Source organism: Gekko japonicus, unplaced genomic scaffold, assembly GCF_001447785.1.
Source record: "Gekko japonicus isolate JY-2015 unplaced genomic scaffold, Gekko_japonicus_V1.1 scaffold102, whole genome shotgun sequence".
Classification (NCBI taxonomy): domain Eukaryota; kingdom Metazoa; phylum Chordata; class Lepidosauria; order Squamata; family Gekkonidae; genus Gekko; species Gekko japonicus.
The window spans coordinates 1,009,936-1,030,326 of record NW_015172006.1 but is presented as its reverse complement, the minus strand read 5'-3'; the positions used below and the strand labels follow the sequence as shown (position 1 = coordinate 1,030,326).

The 20,391-nt window shown below is 43.4% G+C and overlaps 1 protein-coding gene across 1 annotated transcript in view; it reads left to right on the top strand.

Moving 5' to 3' along the window:
• The window catches only part of CDK5RAP2 (CDK5 regulatory subunit associated protein 2), a 204,707-nt gene that overhangs the window by 24,609 nt on the left and 159,707 nt on the right, over positions 1–20,391 (top strand). The window contains exons 5-10 of the mRNA XM_015420167.1: positions 6,638–6,714; positions 7,772–7,895; positions 9,043–9,197; positions 10,370–10,520; positions 12,304–12,357; positions 18,898–19,017. Coding sequence (XP_015275653.1) covers positions 6,638–6,714; positions 7,772–7,895; positions 9,043–9,197; positions 10,370–10,520; positions 12,304–12,357; positions 18,898–19,017 — 681 coding nt within the window. The remainder of the gene's footprint in view (positions 1–6,637; positions 6,715–7,771; positions 7,896–9,042; positions 9,198–10,369; positions 10,521–12,303; positions 12,358–18,897; positions 19,018–20,391) is intronic.

The window sequence follows — 20,391 nt, the reverse complement described above, 5'->3', positions numbered from 1 at the left end:
TAAATCCACTGCTGATAACAGAAGGATCTATCAGCATAGATTGAATGTTTTTTCATCATCAAGTTTATAATACAGTTAAAGTGCGGAGATCCCATGGAGCAACTAAAAGTAAAAGGCATTTGCAAGGAAACATGAAATGCAACATCTTAATGGAAGATACACACACAGAGATCCATGCCCTATAACAGTAGGATCATCTCTGTTTTAGCAATACGCTGTTTTCTTCAGTGACTCACTCTGCAGCGCTAGGTCATTGCTAAGTAGAGTGGATGATACCGTGACATTCACCACTTGCAGACAAGTTCTCCAGGTTGCGTTTTGCGGCATGAGCAAAGAACTCTTCTATAAAAGTCTGCCTTGCAGTTGCTCCTGATGAATTCAAGGAGGGATTCAGGTGGCGGTGGGTCTCTAAGCACTGGTTGGTGTGGATCGTGAGCTGTCTTGAAGCTCTAATCCACAGGCGGAAGTGGTATATCAGATCTGAATACCATGATAGATCCAGTAGTTGTGATACTTGGCTGCATATGATTTGGATAGAAGTGGTTGAGATTGCATTGGCACAGTCTTTTTTGGTCACTTTTCCACATAAACCTTTGTAAACGACAGATTTAGCCATGTGGAGCACCTCAGCCTGTTGGAGGTCTGACGAATCTGACAAGTTGTGCTGACAATGAAGAAGGATGAATTTTTAGCAGGGTTAATGAGCACCAGGTTTTCTACATTCTCGCTGACTGACGTGTTTGATGTAAGGCAAGCATGTAAAGAAGGGTGTAGGTCTTCTCTTTGTTTTTGTGTGTGTTTGCAAAGTAGACATGTAGCTATTCCAGCTGAAAAAACACCAGGGTACAAATAAAAGCAAAAGCTGGAATATACAAGCACTGAGGTCAGAATAGGATCAGCTTGCTCTTCTGAAGAAGTGAGCACAGGCTCCTACCCTGCCACAGATTTTGTTAGTCTTTAAGGTGCTACTGGGCTCTTGCTTTTTTCTGTTGCTCTTCGGAAGTGTATCTCTACCTTTCAGTCCTTCAGCAGTCAGTCCTGTGCTTTTCTACAGTGAATGGGTGGAGACAGCATCATTGTGTTGTTCAGTCGCACAGTCAAGTCCGACTCTTCGCGACCCCATGGACCAGATCATGCCAGGCCTTCCGCCGTCCTCTGAAGTTTGCTTAACTTCATGTTCGTTGCATCTATGACACTGTCTCACCATCTCATCCTTTGCTGTCCCCGTCTTCTTTGACCTTCAATCTTTCCCAGCATCAGGGTCTTCTCCAGTGAGTGCTCCCTTCTCATTGGGTAGCCAAAGTATTTGAGCTTCAGTTTCATTATCTGGCCTTCCAGGGAACAGTCAGGATTGATTTCTTTTAGGATTGACTGATTTGATCTTCTTGCAGTCCGAGGGACTCTCAAGAGTCTTCTCCAGCACCATAGTTCAAATCAATGTATAGTTAAAAAAAATATGATGACAGCATCATATGTATAATCAATAACCGTTCATTTTTAATGCAACACATGTTCAGTTATTTGGACCACGAGTTGTGTGTGGTTTTCTACATTCAAGCACCTTGGCATTAAAATCAGCGATGGCAACCTGAAGTGGCAACCAAGATCACTTTGATTTTAATAGACGTTGAATTTGTTTCGAGATACTCTTCACAGTTTGGCAGTTATGTAAACTATTTTTGATACAAATTAATGATATGTTGTCTTCTACAGAGAACTGAATGACAGCTAGATATTTTTAATATGGCTCTATAGTACACGGTCAGTAAAATTCTTAGTTCGGTTTCCGTATAGCAACCCCCCCCCCTCCAGTAAAACTAATAAATAGCTATAAAATCAAGTTTAGTAAAGAAGCGGCTTTTCAATCACAGTAGAAAGAAACAGTGATAATAAAACAATTATAACAATTGTAAAATAATTTGTAGCCATTATAAAACAAATTGTAGTAAATAAGTACACAGATACACATAATGACAAACAAGCTATCAAAACATGAGCCAACCATTAGCCATTCATAAGTGGCTGGGCAAACTCAAAGCTTTTGCTTAGAGTAAAAAAACCCCACCAGGTTTGTTGTCAGATTGAGAGTTATGGTGAAAGTCTTAGGTAAGAGCCTCCACAATTGGCCCGGTGCTTAGTGGCCTCTCCAATCCATTCTGAAGGCAGGGCTTGTGGAATCTGACCTGAAGATGATGGTCACATGTAAGCTTGTAGGAAGAAGTAAGAGGTACAGTTATGGGGCCAAAAGCAGCTGTTCTTCGACTACCTTGTATTTGTACGCACTGCAGTTCAATTTTTCCCCATCCTTTGGTGGAATAATTATTTTTAAGATAACAGCCATTCTGTTTATCCCAGTATCCTATTGATGTATTTCCTCAATTTTCTATCCTTTTTTTCAGTTTAAGCTCCTGAAGTGAGCAATAATAGCCTGTTTTAGGCTATTTTACCAGTTTCCTGAGAAGACAAATAATCCTTAGGTATCAAAACCAATAAGTGAATGTTATCTGTGTCTTATGAAATGTTATTAAGTACACAAGATGCTGGAAAGGTATCCAAAATGTGTGTGTGTGGGGGAGCTGATTCAGGAGACTGGAATAGAGATAACAGAATCTATGTAGGCCTCTCTTTACAAACAAGAGATTAAGTGTTCAGTTGCTGCAGCTTTCTGAAAGCACTATTTTAAAAGTATTGTATAAATGGTATCTTCTTCCTAGAAAATTGTGGTAAATTGAAGTTGAAGGGGGCAGACACTTTCTGAAAATGCAGCAGGAACAATGCCAGTGTCCAGTCATAACAAATATGGTTGGATGGATGTCAGGTGATTCACAATGTCACTTTTTCTGGGCTGCCATTGAGCCCTTTCTGCCCTATTTCTGGGGACTCCAAAGAGGTACACTTAAAAATAAGCAACAGGAGGTGATAGCTAAACTAGTTGTTACAGTTGGAATGTTGTTAGCCAGCATACCTATGGAAAAGTAAAGAACAGCCCTAGACTGAGGATTGGTTCAAATGGACTTGAAATGCAGTGATCCCATGACTAAACTTAAATGTGCGTTGAAATTTGGAGAAGGAAGGGAGGGAGTTAACAAGTTGAAATCCTTTGTTAGACTTGTACAGTGGTGAAGTCACAAATATATTGAAAACAGTTCAGTTAAAATCTGTTCTTTTTGAGGCTTCACTGTTGTTGTATGTCATCCCCCCCCTGTTGAGTGTTTAGCATTGCCTTGGAATGTGTAAATTTCATTTTATATATAATAAAAATTATTTAACAGAAGCAGTGTGTGGTACTAAATGCCCCTTCTGGGTTTTTAATTGTTGAGATTCCTGTCTGGTGGATTCTCTAATCTTAAGAACAGCCCTGCTGTATCTGATCAAAGCTCCATCCAGTCCAGCATCACCTTTTCCATGTGGTCAACCAGATGGTTCCAGGAAGCTATTATAAATGATTCAGTTTTTCAGTGCCAGTTTCAGCATCATGATAGGATGTATGTTGTTCTGTGTGAGCCGTGATTTTTGGCATTACCCTGGTCCACAGGGTAGCAGTGAATAATATCAGGTATCAAACAGCCCACTGTTAACCAAGTCTGTTATTTCTACTTCAGATACTACTGGATCAGGCCCAAGGACCATGTAGCCCAACATTGTGTTCCCAACAGTAGGCAGTGAGATGCCTCTGGAAAGCCCCTGACCAGGATGTGAAAGTAATCCCTCTCCCTGGTTGCTTCCCAGCAACTGGTATTTGTTGGCATACTCCACCTGAACCTGTAGATTCCATTTATCAGTTGTAGCTATTAGATGTTTATAGACATTTCCATTAAATCTTGGGTGTGTGGGGGAGGGGGCTTACACTGTTTGCAAGCAGAAAATTTCACCATTGTGTATTGAGAAGAGAGGTTGTCTTGATCTGATCTGCAGTGCATCAACATCACCAGGGTACCTCTTTGTACCAGTATTGCATGGAAGGGTCTAGGACTGACCAGCTTCTCACTATTTTCCCCATCTGCTCATGGGTTCACATCTATATAGCGCCATTGTATTCACTCTGCAGCTTGAGGTTACCATCAACCAAAAGAGCCACATTTACTTCCAATCTTGGCATGAGGCCCGCACCTCGGGGAGGCTCGCAGCTTACCTATTCCTCTGGTGGTGGCTGTTTCCAGGTGGGGATCATAGGACAACCATAAGCCCCAGCAGATAAAGGCATTGCCTGTATTTCCTGAAATATGGCACAAGTGCCACATTATGGAACAGTGCTAAGAAGAGTCACAGATGGCACATCAAATAGCCACATGTGGTTGCTGAGGCACTGAGTATTACTGATATAGGGTATCTTCAGGACTTTCTTCACCCATAAAAACCTGTTCAGGAATCATGATCTTCCTTGAAATGTTGTATCTGGCTCCCCCCCCCCTTGACGTTGAGCAGGTAAGTGTTGGATATAGAGTTTTTCTGCTGGGACCCCTAAACCATGGAGCTCCTTTCCTGTGGAGATGTGCCTGATACTGCAACTGTTATTATTTAAGGTGGTGGGCTCTCCTTCTTTGGTGGTTTTTAAGCAGATTTGACAGCCATCTGACAGCAAGGCTGATTCTGGCCCCGGTCACACGGACGATTTTGACCCGGGAGAGGGACGGATTGGGGGCGCAGCAAACGGTCGTGATCTCACCGCAACATCTGGGAAGCGGCGCACACCCGTCCCCGATCCGTCCCTAAACCTGGAAAAGCCGCTGCAAAAAAGAACCTCCTACAGAGGAGGACTTACCTAAAGCACCGCAGCAAGCGTGGCCATGGGATCGCCGCTGCGCCCGTTGTCCGGAGCAATCCGGGCTCCCGGCCAAACTGTGCACACGCACACATGCGCAGTTCGGCAGCCTCGCTCTCCCTTCAGTAGCTTCCCCCCTGGTATCTGATTGTGCCGGGGAGGAACTGTGCGGCGGTTCAGGGGATCTATGTGATCCTGCCGCCGCATATTTCTTTTGGTGCGACTTTAAAAAGCCGCACTTTGGCCGATTGCCTGCCTCTGTGAACTTAGGCAGATCATGAGAGGGAGGGCAGGAAGGGATGAGTCTGTGCTTGGCTCTTGTGGCCCTTTCTTACATGCTGATCATCACTTTGGGATCAGGAAGGACTTTTCCTTCAGGCCAGATTGGCCAGGGATCCTGGAGGTTTTTTGCCTTCCTAGGGGCATAGAGCAGGAGTCACTGGGGGAGTGAGGGGAGATAGTTGTGACATTCCTCCATTGTGCAAGGAGGTTGGACTAGATGACTCTTGATGACCCTTCCAGCTCTATGTTTCTCAGTACCAGACTAAGCCTGTTCTTATTTTTTTTTAATCTCTTGCCAGTAGCAATAGCTAGTTTTTATAGTCTTTTTGAAACAGGGTTGGATGCTGGGTTTTGTGTTTGTTTGACTTCATAATTTTAACTTACTATTTCCATCTTATTCTTTTAACTTTGTATGCTGCTCTGAAGACTTTTCAAAAATCGAGATAGGGTATAAATGTCCCAGATAAATTGGTTGCATCCTTTAGTCCCATTCACTAATCGTATTTACGTGGACATTCTACCACAGGGTTGATTGTCTGAGGTGCCTTTCTCAGTTGCCCGTTTGGACAGATGTGCAGATTTGATGAAATGAACTGTAAACCTGGGAAGTGCAGCTGAGCCAATGTAGTGTAGTGGTTGAAATGATTTTGTACACCTGAAGAAAATTATATTCCAATCCCCACTGATATGAAGATCACTGGGAGATCTGGGCCATTTTTTTTTAAGCCTGAGCTCTTGTGAGGGTAACATGGAGGAGGGAAGAGCTACCATTGCCACTCCAGCCTCTTCAGAGACAAGGCAAGATTATAATGTACTAAATAAATTAAAATGCCTTAAAATATGTTCTGTATTTGCTGTGGTTGTCTCATTTGACTGGGAGCGGTGGTGCAGGCAGTTCAACGCCTACATTAACAACACTAGCGAACAGCCACTATGGCTGTTCGAGACCCACCGTGGCCGGGGTGAGCTCCTGCTCCAAGTCCCAGCTCCCGCCCACCCATCGGCTCGAAAGTGTAACTGCAAGTAGACAAATGGGTACTCAGTCCTTTCCCGCAGATCTGTTAGGCTGAGATTCATAGCATCCAGTTTCTGATGAATAGGGGTGATGCTGTCTCTAATTTCTTTTTTCATTTCCACCAGCATGGTCTGTATGTCTTTCTTAGTAATTGAGTCCTCACGTTTTCTTTTACTCTGCCGGCTAGGTGCCTCTTCTTCCAAGTCGACTTCTAATGGGGGAGGGGAGTCCTCATCCGATGGTTGCATAGTTTGCTCATTTTGTTGAGCTCCCTCGTTGTTTTTCTTGGCTGCTTTCCCTCCTTTCCCTCCTCTTTGCTTCCCCATTCTTATCAGCAAGTTGTTTTTGTCGTTATAGTCCTCAATTAGTCTTTATTTTGCGTTTTTTGGAGCAAAGACGCGGAGGCTCTCTCGGTCCGACTGCGCAATCTCGCAGCCACCGGAAACTCCCGTAATTAGATATTGAAGTTACAAACTGCCAATTTGGGCAGCGGGCAGGTGGTGGTGGGGATACTCTGAGGCATGGCAGCCTTCCTGGCTTGAGCAAGAGGTCGTTCTCTTCTTCTCATTCCGCTACAGAATATTGAACTCAAAGTCGAATTGGAAAGCCTGAAACGAGAACTGCAGGAGCGGGAACGATTGCTCATCAAGGCATCGTAAGTATTACCTGTGTATTATTTTTGCCAATAGTCCTCCTTTAAATCTTGAGTGCTCTGTCAGCCATCGCCGCTGTTCCCCAGAAATGTCCTTGGGATCAGCCAGTGCAAGTCTGCATCCCATCACCGATGGGATGTCTGAACAGGGTTTTTAAAACATGAAAATTAATTGGTAACAGAACTATGGACTTCCTTGCAATGTTGTTTTTGTGATGTCCGTGCAAATGTTGAAAGCTTTGAGTTGGCTCCTGCCCACTAACAGGTTTGCTCACAAAGCTAACTGGCTTGATGTCCCCACCCACTATAGAATCCTGGCAAGATCGTTTATGGAATCATTTCATCATGGGCAAGATTTCACTCCACACCTCAAATACACTCTCACATAAATCAGAAACCACGTTCATTGCGACTTGGTATCCAATCATTACTTATATGGCTGAGGCTGAAGTAGTCCCAAAAAATCCCCTTTATACATAGATGATTTACTTCTGGACTGAATCTAACTTATGCTCCTTAGACCTTGTATTCAAATCATCAGAACAATGCTCCTAGTTGTTTATGGAACAAAGTTTAAAAATCAGTAAACTATACTTAATTCTAGATAATATTAGTGTTATTAGTACTGTTGAATTGTTTGTGTATATTTTAATTACATTATGTTCCAATAGTGTGTTGTACTTACTTCAAAACAGTGTACTTAGTTGTAATACTGTGCTTATGTATTTTACAGAAATACTTCTATGTACTATGTAAGCTATTTGATTACAACAAATTTGATCCTTATGTAACTGTTTAGTGCTTTAATAAAATAAAATATAAATTAAAACAAAAGGCTTTATCCCAAGTAAGCCACTCTGCCCACTGCTTGATGCAGACAGCTGAAACGGAGCCCTGCAAGAAATGTCTGCCTGTCGCACTGGGTTGTTTTAAGAAGGTCTCAGAGATGATGAGCGAAATACTTGAAAATGTTAGTATAATTACAGGCTAGTGAATAGCCTCGAGGTGATTTTTTTTCCTTCTGTTCATTCCTGCCTGGTGAGTTCTTTTGTCTTTGCAGAAAAGCAGTGGAAAGCTTGGCTCAGGGTGGTGATGCTGAAATCCAGCGTGTCCAGGAGGAGGCTCATAAGAAGGTCCAGGAAGTAGAAGAAAGTTTGACAAGCAGAATAAACCTTTTGGAAGAGGCAAGTCCTCAAAGATCACTGTGTGTGATGCAAATCTATTAATGACTGTTTCTTAAGGTACACCTCTCTGTCTTCTGATGTGGGCACATCTTGGAGGGAGATAACCTGCTGTCTTCGAGTGATCTGAAAAGTGGCTCTTGCTTTCTGTACTGGTGAAATTCAGTTTATGTGTGTCCCTCTGAGACAGAGCAACTGATGAAAGCATCATGTGTGAAAAAAAACGTAGGCAATCCAAGTGCTAGGAGACATCTTGTGGCTTTTGTAGAGGCATTTTGTATAGGACAAAATGGGCCCAGTTAAATACTGTAGTGACAAGAGGGAGGGATTGAACTCATCATGGCCATTTATTTAGATGTTTATGTCCTGCCTTATCCAAGATTCAAGGTCGCTTAGAATAATGGCACATAAAAACATAGGCAAGAAGAATTAGTCTAACACTAGTCTATGTTTGTCAAAGAATATCAGGTGGAAAATGGCCCGGCAAGAAATGCCTATGAAATGCTAACAACGAAAACGCTCTCTGCGTGCCTTCCGGTGGCCCATTCTGTGAAACTGGAACTTATTCTAGAAAGCCTGTGCCTTAGATGTCTGATTTGTTGAAATGGGGGCACAATCAGCAGAGCCTATTAATGGACCAGAGGGGTAGTGTTTCAGAAGGGGAGATGCCAGGGGTATATGTAGGTAAGCACCAGATCCTTGACTTCAGCCTGATAGCATACTGGAAACCAGTGAAGCTTTTGAAGATAGGCTTAACATGGACCCGGTTCACAAATGTACATTTTCAAGGATTGCTATTCTATGGAGGAGTTGAGCATACATTCTTCCCTATCATATGTGTATAAAGCACTGTGTGAGGTGGGCATCCCACATGCAGGCCTAGATACATGTAGATTTGGTTCTGGCAAGCTCTCCCACCCTGTTGCTTTTAATGAGGTTGTATGATTATGCATATTAGGCCCCCATGTGCACCAATGTATACAGTAAACGTATGGAAATCTGCCAGTTTCCTCCTCTACACCGAATAGTAGTCCTTGGCCTTTTGAGTGCAGGAACCATCCAGGGTATGTGTGTTGCTGTTTGGAGAACTGTAGACTGTATTGCTGGTGTGGACACTTTCTTCATCATGAGTCTTTGCTTTTGACTACAGGATCTTAAAACTGCGCATGAAGAACTGAAAAAAGCGTGTGCTGTGACAGAACGGGAGAGAGCTCTAAGAATGGCTGCTGATCATCAGCTCTCTTTGCTTAAAAATATCCCACCCAAGGACCTGGATATGGTGGTGGCACTCGAAGAAAAAGACAGGTTAGATCTTCATAGCTGATAAGCAATGTTTTAGCTGGTGCCTTGTTCTGGTTGCTTATTTTCTGAACACGCTGGGGGCCTGTAAAGAACTGTGTATGTAGTGGTCATGTCTTGGAAATCTCCCCTACCCAATCTGTTCCTCCAGGATCTCCGCCCCCCCCCCCCCCCCCCCCGCATTTAGAAATGCCTTCCTGGTCTGTGGGTGGCCTTGGACTGTTGCTTTAATGATTGCCACAGGACCATCCACTTTACTGCTATTAGTTGTGATTGCTGTGGCTGATGTGTATTGGTAGCTAGCCACTGGTGTAGTGATTAGAGCAGAGGGTTCTGATCTTGAGAACCAGGTTTGATTCCTCCACGTGAAGCCTGCTGGGTGACCTTGGGCCAACCACAGTTGTGTCAGAACTGTCTCAGCCCCACCTACCTCACAAGATGCCTGTGATTATAAGCTGCTTTGAGACTCCTTAAGGTAGAGAAACGCAAGATATAAACACCTGTTCTTCTTCTTCTTAGCTCTGGTTCACTTTATGCATCAGGTAAAAGAGGGGAGGGAGGTAGAGATGGGGATAAGCAAGGGAAGAAGATGCTTCTGTTCCATTTGTACAGGCTTAGGCTTAGTTTCTGTTGGTGGATGAAGGGGTTGGACGGCAGGCTTTGTTGAAAAGGTGGTTTTTGATGGAGGATTTGGAGGGGGGAGAGGGGTGATGTCACTGACGTGTTCTGGGAGGCAGTTCCAGGCAGAAAGGTAGCAAGAGAGAAGGGGTGGAGTTTGAGGGAGCAGACCTTTGACTGCTGAAGGTGGTGTAGCTGGAAGAGAGAAGGTCATAGGAAGGGTTGTATCTGTGTATGGGAGTAAAGAGAGAAAGGGGAACAAGGCATGGTAAGGATTTTAGGATGACAAGGAGTAGTGGTGTCTAAGGAGCTCTGTAAAAGGCCTGATGTGAATCTTGCTTAATTTTTATGGCTTGTACTTGGAGAACAGAACAATGAGCACCCTCCCCCCATTAAGATCAGCCATTGCTTATTGTGGAGAAGCAGCTGCAATTTTAAAAAGGCCTTCCAGTTAAGATGTTATGCTTGGATATTACGTTCTATGTGTGTCGTGCCCCCCCCCCCCCCCCCCGGTTTCCTGTCCTGACCAATGTTGCAGTATTCCAATTTTGTAATTTTAGGTGTGTAGAGCAGCTGAGACTATCACTGAAAGACAAAGATGTTCTCATCCAGTACCTGGAAGAGGCTAAGTCCCAAGGTGGATTTTCTGAGGAGAATTTGTCTGCAGAGAAAATCCAAGCTTTGATGGATGAAAAAGAGAGGGAGCTTCAGGTGAGGAAAGTCTCTGAGGAGCAGAAGTGTTTTGCGTTTATTCAGTACAAGTTTTTATGGCCTCTTGAGCTGAAACAGAAATCCAGCTGTGACCTGATGCCTGCTTGCACCAGCGATAGGCTCAGTAGTAGATGCCATGGAGACTGTCCCTCATTCATCCCCTGCGATCTCCAGTTAAAGGCGTTTCTTTGTTGGCAAAGATCTGTTTCTGCCTGAGACCTTGGAGAGCTGCTGCCAGAGTAGACAATGCTGAGGTAGATGGTCTGGCGGTCTGACTTTGTATAACTTCTACTATCAGTATCACTTCATGGAAATATTGATTGGCTGTTCTTAACATGTTTTACCAGACTATAACACTATACTAGTATCTGTAAATTTTCAGAACAAAGTTTGAGTCCAGTAGCACCTTTAAGACCAACATAGTTTTATTCATGGTATAATCTTTCATGTGCGTGCACACTTCTTCAGAGGCATTGAAATGGAATTTACCAGTCCATATATATAGGTAGAAGGAGCTGCGGTGGCTCAAGTGGTTAAGACGCTGAACTGCAGGCTGTGGAAGGTCAGTAGTTCAGCAGTTCGAGACCCGGGTGCCGCATGATGGAGTGAGCTCCCATCTCTAGTTCCAGCTCCTGCCAACCTAGCAGTTCGAAAGCAAGAAATTGCAAGTAGATAAATAGGGACCACTTCGGTGGGAAGGTAACAGCGTTCCGTGCACCTTGGTGTTTAGTCACGCCGGCCACATGACCACGGAAACGTCTTCGGACAGCGCTGGCTCTTCGGCTTTGAAACGGAGATGAGCACCGCAACCCTAGAGTCGGATTCGACTGGCTTTCGAGCAAGGGAACCTTTACCTTTTACTATATATAGGTAGAGGGTGAGCAGCAAACTAGCATACAGCGTAATAAAGGTGTTTAACAGATGTAAGGACCAGACTGGAATAACAAACTTCGTTTATATGGTCACCATTAGTTTGGGTTTAATTCTGGGGGGAAACACAGTGAAGGAAATAAATATATCAAAAATGGAGATTGATGGGCAGATTTTGATATATTTATTCATATTAATTGTTCTGTGATAGGTAGAGATCCTTTCCAAACTTGTGTTTTTCCACCCTTAGTGTCTGCACACAAATAAAAGGCTATAGAAATAGATGGCAAATCCTTTGGTGGGGGTGATTGGGAAATTTTCAAGTGGTCCAGGGTGGGGCATTCATAACCAATGGGAAGAAGCGCCTCCCTGGGGCAGAAGCAATAAGTGGACAAATTTTCCATTCCTTTCAATCCAAGTGTCTCGTTTCTGGATAGTATACACTCTTAGGGGATCAAACATGCCATTTCTTCCACTTCTTCTGTTCCCCACTGTTCGTCCTTGCCTCCTAGAGCATGTCAGAACAGGAGCTGTGTTAGTCTATTATAGCAAAATAAAACAGAAGTCCAGTGGCACCTTAAAGACTAATGTTTATTCCAGTATGAACTTTTATGCATCAGGGCTCACTTTTTCAATCTGTTTTTGAGTGTGTTTTTTTTAATTTACAAAATATAGAGTTCTGAATTGCTCAAGAGACTGCCCCCCCGACCTTGTCCTGAATGGGCTCTTTTTGCTATCCCACTGATGGCAGATGTTATAGCTGACTGCCTGTTTGAAAGGAGCGATTGTGGGAACTTGCAAGGAATTGTAGGCAATGATGGAGTTTCTTATCCCTTCTTTGTGAAATTCTAATATTAGTCTGTCTGGCTAATAATTTACCTGGAATAAAAGTATGATGTTTCTATTCTTACAGGCTATCAGAACAGAACTCCGAAATGAGAAAAATGAATTAGAAAAACAAATTCAGGTAATTTTGAGTATTTAGTCTTTATCTGATTAATACTGGCAGGGTATGAATACTTGCAGGAGCTGAATATTCTGTTTGCAAATGGCTTTCCTCCAAGGAGAGCTTTAAAATATATTTTTAAATATTTTCTTAATCCTTGGCATGACTTTGCTCAGATCTGTTGCTGATTTAGATTTTGCTCCCCTTTTCTACATCTGGTTTAACTCTAAAATTGTTTTATTTCTTAAGTTACTTTTTCCTCATTTTTCAGCAGTTATGCCCTCAAAGCAATTGACAGCATTTTAAAGTACAATTTTATTCTTTGACCCCTTCTCTTTTATTCATTCCTAATCTTTTGCCCTGTAATTCATATACATCCCTAAAATATTCATTATTTTGTATCCAATTAAAGACGACCCCCATTGATGCTGTCTGATGTTTCTTTCACCCAATAAAAATCAGGTTACCAGTGTTTTTCTCTGGATCTGTGTTTACAACTGTACAAATAATCTATCTTGCTAAATGCAGACTAGGGCTGTGTGATGTACTGACCTCCAAAAGCAGGATGCTTAGTGCATCATATTCAGAGCGCTGGGAGATTATAGGGTTAATGCCTTATTGTGAAGTAGAGGCTGCTGCCTGCATGCACGCCCCCTTCTCTGAGGAATGGGTAATTCAGCCCTTAACTGTATTTCTTTCATTTTTATACATTCCTTTTTTATGTTCTCTATTAGCTTCCCTCTCTTTCGCTTGCTGTTCCATTTTAATTTTTTTTTAAATTCCCCCAGAGGGGATTTTTAAATTATTTTTATATCTCTACAAATACTACAAAGAAAAAAGGATATAGGGAACTACACATACAGGGACAAAGTAAAGAAACCCACTACTATCTAAAAACCCAAGAGAGGAGATCTCCAACAAGCTTAGTTACAATAAGTCACTACTTCAGTTTCATTTCTATAAACTGAGTCAAACATACTCATTTTTCTCTGCTAATTTTACATTTAATTTTTTAAGTGCCTGTAAACCACCCCCCATTCATCTCTAACATATTGTTGAATTCAAGGCACAATTCAGAGTCCTTCAGCCTTTACTTCTTTTTCCCCTTTCTCAGCTTATAAGGACTTCTTGGAGCTGCTGCTCCCTGCTCAGTCAAAGAGTCCTCTCCGGAAGATTCTGAATCTTTGTCTCCATTCGATTTTCCGTCGTCTTCCTCTGCTTTTCCCAGCTGAACTCTTTAGCTTTAAACACAGAGTCAATCTTCTCTTTTTTATCCTTTATCTTAAAAGTTACTCCTTCAGGAAATAGCCATTTGTATCCAATTAAATTAGTCTGAAGAAAAGTCACTAATTCTTATATTTCTTCCTCCGCTGTCTCACCTCAAATGGAATGTCCTTTAGCGTTCTCCATTTTAATTTTTTCATGTTCTCTATTAGCCTCCCTTTCTCTCTCCTGCTGTTCTGTTTTACATTATTTGTTTCCTTTTTCTGTCTGAATTCTGGCCAACTCCTTTTCTTTTTCAGTCTTGGCTAACTTTAATGGTAGCTGTTCTTTTTCAATTCTGGCTAATTCTATCTGTTGCTTTTTCTCAGCTCTTGCTTTTTCTGCTTCTAATTTTGCCAGTTCTACCTGTATTCTCATAACCTCTAATTCCTGACTAGGATTTTCCTCAGAAGAGGCTCTTTCTGGTTGCCCATCTCCCTGTGCCTTCTTAGATTTCAGGGAGGGGGGACATTTCTGACTGGAATTTTAATTCCTCACAAATTCATGAAATATGTTATACTATTGTGTTTTTGTGGTGGGATCAACTAGTTGTGAGTTTTTCTTTTGAATCCCTCTGCTGTCACCAAATATGATAGACTCCCGCGGCTTCATTTTCTGAGACGCAGATTTTTCTGCCAAAACACGAAATAGCTCTGTCTGAGCAGTTCCTTGGTAAAAAGGTAAAGGTAAAGGTTCCCTTGCTCGAAAGCCAGTCGAGTCCGACTCTAGGGTTGCGGTGCTTATCTCCGTTTCAAAGCCGAAGAGCCAGCGCCGTCCAAAGACGTTTCCGTGGTCATGTGGCCAGCATGACTAAACACCAAGGCGCACGGAACGCTGTTACCTTCCCACCGAAGTGGTACCTATTTATCTACTTGCAAGTTCCTTGGTAGTGAGTGTTAATAAACAGTTTATGACTGTCTGCGTGTCCCATTCTGTGATAGAGAATATATTTGGCTTTTGCCCAGGCCAGAGATTTATTGTTGATACACAGGAGCTCACTTGTTATTTCCTTTGTAAATGGCACTTGACACAAAGTAAAGTTCAAACAGGAATGATGACTTCATTAAACAGGCATGGTTGGGTTAGGAATAGGCAAGTTAGGAATAGGAAAACTGAGGTAAATTTTGTTGTATTTACAGATTGTAATAATTTTGAACAGGCTTCAAAGTATTGTTGAAGCTTAGTTTCTTAGGGACTCAGTTCCTAACAGTGTGAGGTTTGTTTGTCTTGGAGATTTCTTTGCAGCAACGATGTGTCATAATAATGATTCACATAACTATCTTAGGCCCCGGTCACACAGGTTTAGGGCCGGAAGAGGGACGGATTGGGGGCGCAGCAAACGGGCGCGATCACACCGCAACATTTGGGAAGCGGCGCGCACCCGTCCCCAATCTGGCCCTTCAGGCTGAAAATGCGCATGAAAAAAGAACCTGCAAAAGAGCAGGACTTACCCGAAATGGCGCAGCAAGCACAGCCGTGAGATCGCCGGCGCACCCGTCTGCAGGAGCAATCGAGGCTCCCGGCTGAACTGCGCATGCGCACACATGCGCAGCCGGCTGCCTCACTCTCCCTTCAGTGGCTTCCCCCCGGCATCTGATCGTGCCGGGGAAGAACTGCGTGGCGGCTCAGGGGATCTATCTGATCCCACTGCCGCATATCTCTTTTGGTGTGGCTCTAAAAAGCTGCACTTTGTGCACTTTGGCCATGCTTCCCCCCCCCCCCCCCCCCGCGGGGGGCGGGGGGGGTTCGTCGCACGGGTGTCCCTCCCTGTGGGATTACAGCTTTCCCTTGGACTCTAGAGGAGTCTAAGACCGTTTCCTTTCTCACCCAATCTAGGGGTCTCTTCAGAATTGAACCCACTGAATAACTGAGAAGGAAATATTCTCCTTTTCCTAGAAGCAACATTCCTTTTCTGTTCGGCTGGACTGGCAGCTTCAACCTACTGACCAATCCCCCCTGCCAAAACTGACCCTCAGTTCTTGACCCAGTGAAATAAACAGTTTTCAGCTGGGCTGACAGACTAAAGTTCTTATTTGGAACTTGTGCTCAGATTTGATGGTACACAGTAAGGGCAAGGAGTTGTGTCCCTTCACTTCACAACTGAACTTGTCTGTTTCCCTCTGACACACACACTCAACTTGTCTGGCTTCTGACACCAGAGACAACAAGGCGAAAGAGACCCTTTTCCTCAGCACTCAGCTGTTCTTAAAGCTCTCCTCAGCTGGCGCTGACCAATCATGGGGATGCACGCAGGCAGCAGACTGTCAACCAACCTGTGCTTCACAGTGATCTTTAATCTCCCAGCTGTTTGAATTTGATGCACGAAGCATCCCGCTTTTGGAGGTCAGTACGCCACAGGCTGCATCCAAACAGTACAATAAACTGTTTATACACTAGTTTGATCAACCCACAGTTACCTGAGATGCTTCAGTGCAGGTGATCCAACTAGCCAGTTGGGATTTCATCCTAAGATGTTAGCTGGCTTGTTAACTGCCGCTTGTTCAGATGTGGTTTTGCTGTGATGTCTGAATTTAAAATTTTATTTATATATTTTATTTTACTTCATTTATACTCCATTGTTCTCCCCATTGGGGACCCAAAGTGGCTTATGTTGTTCTCCTTTTCTCAATTTTATCCTCACAACAACCCTGTAAGGTTGGTTAGGCTGGGATGGTGATTGGCCCAAGGTTACCCAGCAAGTTCTGTGGTAAAGTGGGGATTCGAACCTAGGTCTTCCAGATGCTATTCTGACAAGCCACAATTTAGTGATAGCACCATTCTTGTAAGCCACGAAGACAGCAGGAGAGGGAAGATTTCCCTGCCGGAAAGTGGAAGCAAAAAGCACAATCCGAGACGTCCTGTTTCTCTGGCAGAGTTACCAGTTTGTTGAACAAACCATGGTTTATTGCAAGGCCTTCTCGAAGGTTCTGAGAGGCCTGAGCCACTTACAGCTTCTGGCTTGGATCCCACCAACCACCATCAGGAAAGTGCTTATAGTCTCCTCCCCCCACAGTCACTTCCAATCCTGGGAAAGTTTATTCCGTGGGTCATGATGTAATGGATTCAAGATTTCTAAGCCTTTAAATTGGTATGTTCCTGTACTAGGAACAAATAGCAAAAGGATTTTATTGATTTTTTTGGCTTACTCCCTTCTAATATGGATAACACTGCAGATGGGGGCACGCATGATTGCTCTCTGTATGAAATATCCTTGAATTTAGGAAGGCAGAGTACGGGGGAGCCAGGCTCAGGTAAAACCTTTCTTCCTGACATTTATACATTATTACATTTATATCTCACCTCTCTTCTGTTGTTGAGTTCAAGGCAGCAGTTCTCCTGTCTAGGCGCTGTCTTGACCCAGGTCTGCTTTGTTTTGACAAGGTATGGAAAAACCAGGGGAACATGGTCTGAGATGACAGTACAAACAAACAGAAAATACCATGATGAATCTATAATACCTACCTGAATCTATAATACCTACCTAACGCTGAGCCTCAGGAGAAGGCACTTATTTTGTTGCCCAGTTTGAAGGCTGCTCCGTTCTGTCCTTGAAGTACTTTGTTTACAGTGGAGATTTTTGTTGTTGTTCAGTCGCACAGTCGAGTCCGACTCGTCGCGACCCCATGGACCAGATCCCGCCAGACCTTCCTGTCTTCCGCCGTCCTCTGAAGTTGGCTCAACTTCATGTTCGTTGCATCGATGACACTGTCTAACCATCTGATCCTTTGCCGTCCCCGTCTTCTTTGACCTTCAATCTTTCCTAGCATCAGGGTCTTTTCTAGTGAGTGCTCCCTTCTCATTCTTTTGAACTATGGTGCTGGAGAAGACTCTTGAGAGTCCCTTGGACTGCAAGAAGATCAAATCAGTCAATCCTAAAAGAAATCAACCCTGACTATTCCCTGGAAGGCCAGATAATGAAACTGAAGCTCAAATACTTTGGCCACCAAATGAGAAGGGAGCACTCACTAGAGAAGACCCTGATGCTGGGAAAGATTGAAGGTCAAAGAAGACGGGGAGATTGGGTAATTTAGTACGCTGAGCTTCAGGAGAAGGCACCTAATTTTGCTGCCCAGTTTGAAGGCTGCTCCATTCTGTCTTTGAAATACCTAGGTTTATTTATTTATTTAGATTTAGATACCACCCTCCCCAAATGGGCTCAGGGCGGTGTACAGCAATTAAATAATACAATTAAAATAGTATTAAAATAACAATTTACACATAAAGTATCATAAAATACCATGTAAACAAAGAGGTAATCAGATGACCAATCAAGATCAGGCCACTGGTGAACAGATTGGCCAGAAAAGCTAGGGCCAGAGAAGCGGGGGGGCGGGGGGACATCTGCTGCCTCAACCAAATGCCAGGCGGATCAATCATTCTTAAGGATCGTCAGCTCTCGAAAAAGAGAGTCTTTGAAATTACCTACATTGATTGTTTGTTGGGCTGGGCTCTTGGATCCTTATTCAGCAATAGCTTCAACAGAGGGAAGCCCGATAGGATTGGAACTCTATGCTTCAGAAGACTCTTGTAAAAATTCTTATACTTTGTTAACTTGTTATATTCCTTGAGAGAACTTCCCATTGTCATGACTGATTTTTGGAATGGACTTATATGAACTTTATTTAGTTATGGTTTGGTATTTATAGGGTTGTTTGGTATTTATAGGGTTGTTATGTTTATATGTTATTGGTTTCTCACACAATGTTTTGTATGTGTAATAAGTTTATTAATTATATAATATTATAGATTCATCACGGTGTTTTTTGTTTGTTTGTATTGCTTTGACAAGGTGGCTGCATCATGTATCTCCAGACCATATACCCTGGGATTTTTTTATTTTAGTGGAGTTTTCACATGCATGAGCTCCGATCTTGCAAGTGGCACGGTCCAGAGACAGGCTTACATCTTCATCATTTGTGACCCTTAGGCCTTGGTATTGAAGTGCCAAATACATTTTAGTGCTTTACCGTGGGCAATTGCCTAAGAGATGGAAATAATTAAAGTCCATCTGGTACAACCTCTTATGGTGAGTGGACCATCCATTGTACAGATCCATACAGCACTGCCTTTGTAATCTGGACCACAGTGTGGTCACTTCCAATCCTGGGAAAGTTTATTCCATGGGTCATGATGTAATGGATTCAAGGATTCTAAGCCCGAACAGCGGCACACTACACTAGGCCAGTGACAAGACTTTCCGCGAAAAAAATTTTCTGATACCCCTGCAACGTATTCAAGCATGCAAAATGGTTGCTGTGTGTTTAAAATCATGTTGCCCTTTTCCACTCTCTTATTTAGTCACTCCAGGAGGAACTGCATGAACGGGAGAGGGAGCTTTCTGTGGAAAGAAGAAATGCTTTGAAACGGGACAAGACTATCCAGGGGTTAACGCTTGCTTTAAAGGCCAAAGAAAATGAGGTATGTAGAATGTTATACCCGGAAAATAGCTTTGAGCAAAGCATGCTGGAAATGGCTTAGGGGAAGGGCAGGCTGACCCTGATATGAAGGGGTTTAGGGTGGAGACTTGCTCCCATACGACTCTGTTGGGGCAGGGACTGAGGCAGGACTGGGCCTTGGGGCTACATCCAAAAGCCCGGAGACCTCAGGCAGCAGCCTTCCTTCCTCAGTGTTCTGGACTAATCTGGCAGATCTTCATTGAAGCACTTTAAGGAGAAAGCCTTACTCAGACTGTCCACCATCCCCACCCTCTCATTGTGGGAATTTCACCAACTTCCTTATGCTCTGCCTTTAGATACCCAAGATTTCTAGCCAGTGGCAGCTCGGCGGCCTTGGCAAGAAGAATGTTGGCATTTAAAAGCCGTGGCAATCAGAAAGGAATTTCTGACTGTCTGTGCACCCTGATTCTTTCTTTATTCCAAAATTGAACAGTTTTCCAACAGGCTCAGGAACTGATTTTCCCCTTCATTCTGTCATATGAGCAGGTCAGACTTTCCTTGTACCAAATCAGAGCAGTTGACTCTGCCCAGCAGCAGGCTTCCAGGACCCCAGACTGAGAACAGTCTTTTCCAGTTCCTACTTCTTGAATTCCTTTTCAGTGGAGATGCCAGGAGTTAAACTGAAATATTTTACCTGTTCTACCACTGAGCCACACTTTCTCTCACAAGAGGATTGATTGAGCCTTAAGCCACTGGGGTGTGAAGCGGCATGTTGGGGGCGAGGAAGAAAAGCTGCAGAACTGAACCAAGAGTTCAGATTCTCTGTTAGCACAGATCAGTGTATAGAAAAGTATCCAAGTCTTCCTTTAGCAGGTGGACGGTGGCTTCTCCCTTTGGTGCAAGTAGGTGGTGTGTAGGTTCAGCTGTTCTGCAGTCCCTGGTTAATCTGTCGGCAGTTCCCTCAAGGTTCAGCTTGCTGGCAGAGTAATTAACACAGCAACCGTGCACAACCTGATTAAAGAGTAGATAAAGGGTTTTTTTTAAGGAATTAACATACTTGATAGGAAAGAGAAGAGACAGAGAGCAGTTCCTAACTACATATCTGGCTGAGAGAGTGGGTAAGACTGATTGTGGCACTTTGGAGAAGAAGGGGGAAATTGCCCTGAGAGTAGCAATCTGGAGACCGACAAGGGATGACACTTAACAAGAGAAAAGGTGCTGACCTCACAATCCTATCTAATTGTCTTCTTGCTGCCCCCTGCAGGGTCTTTGTACACCAGACATTGACTTTCCCAAGACATTGACTTTCCCAAGACATTGACTTTTCCAACACAATTTGGATGCTTCAGTGTCTGGAATCGTTTTCTGTTGGTTTTGAACATTGGTGTTTCTTGGG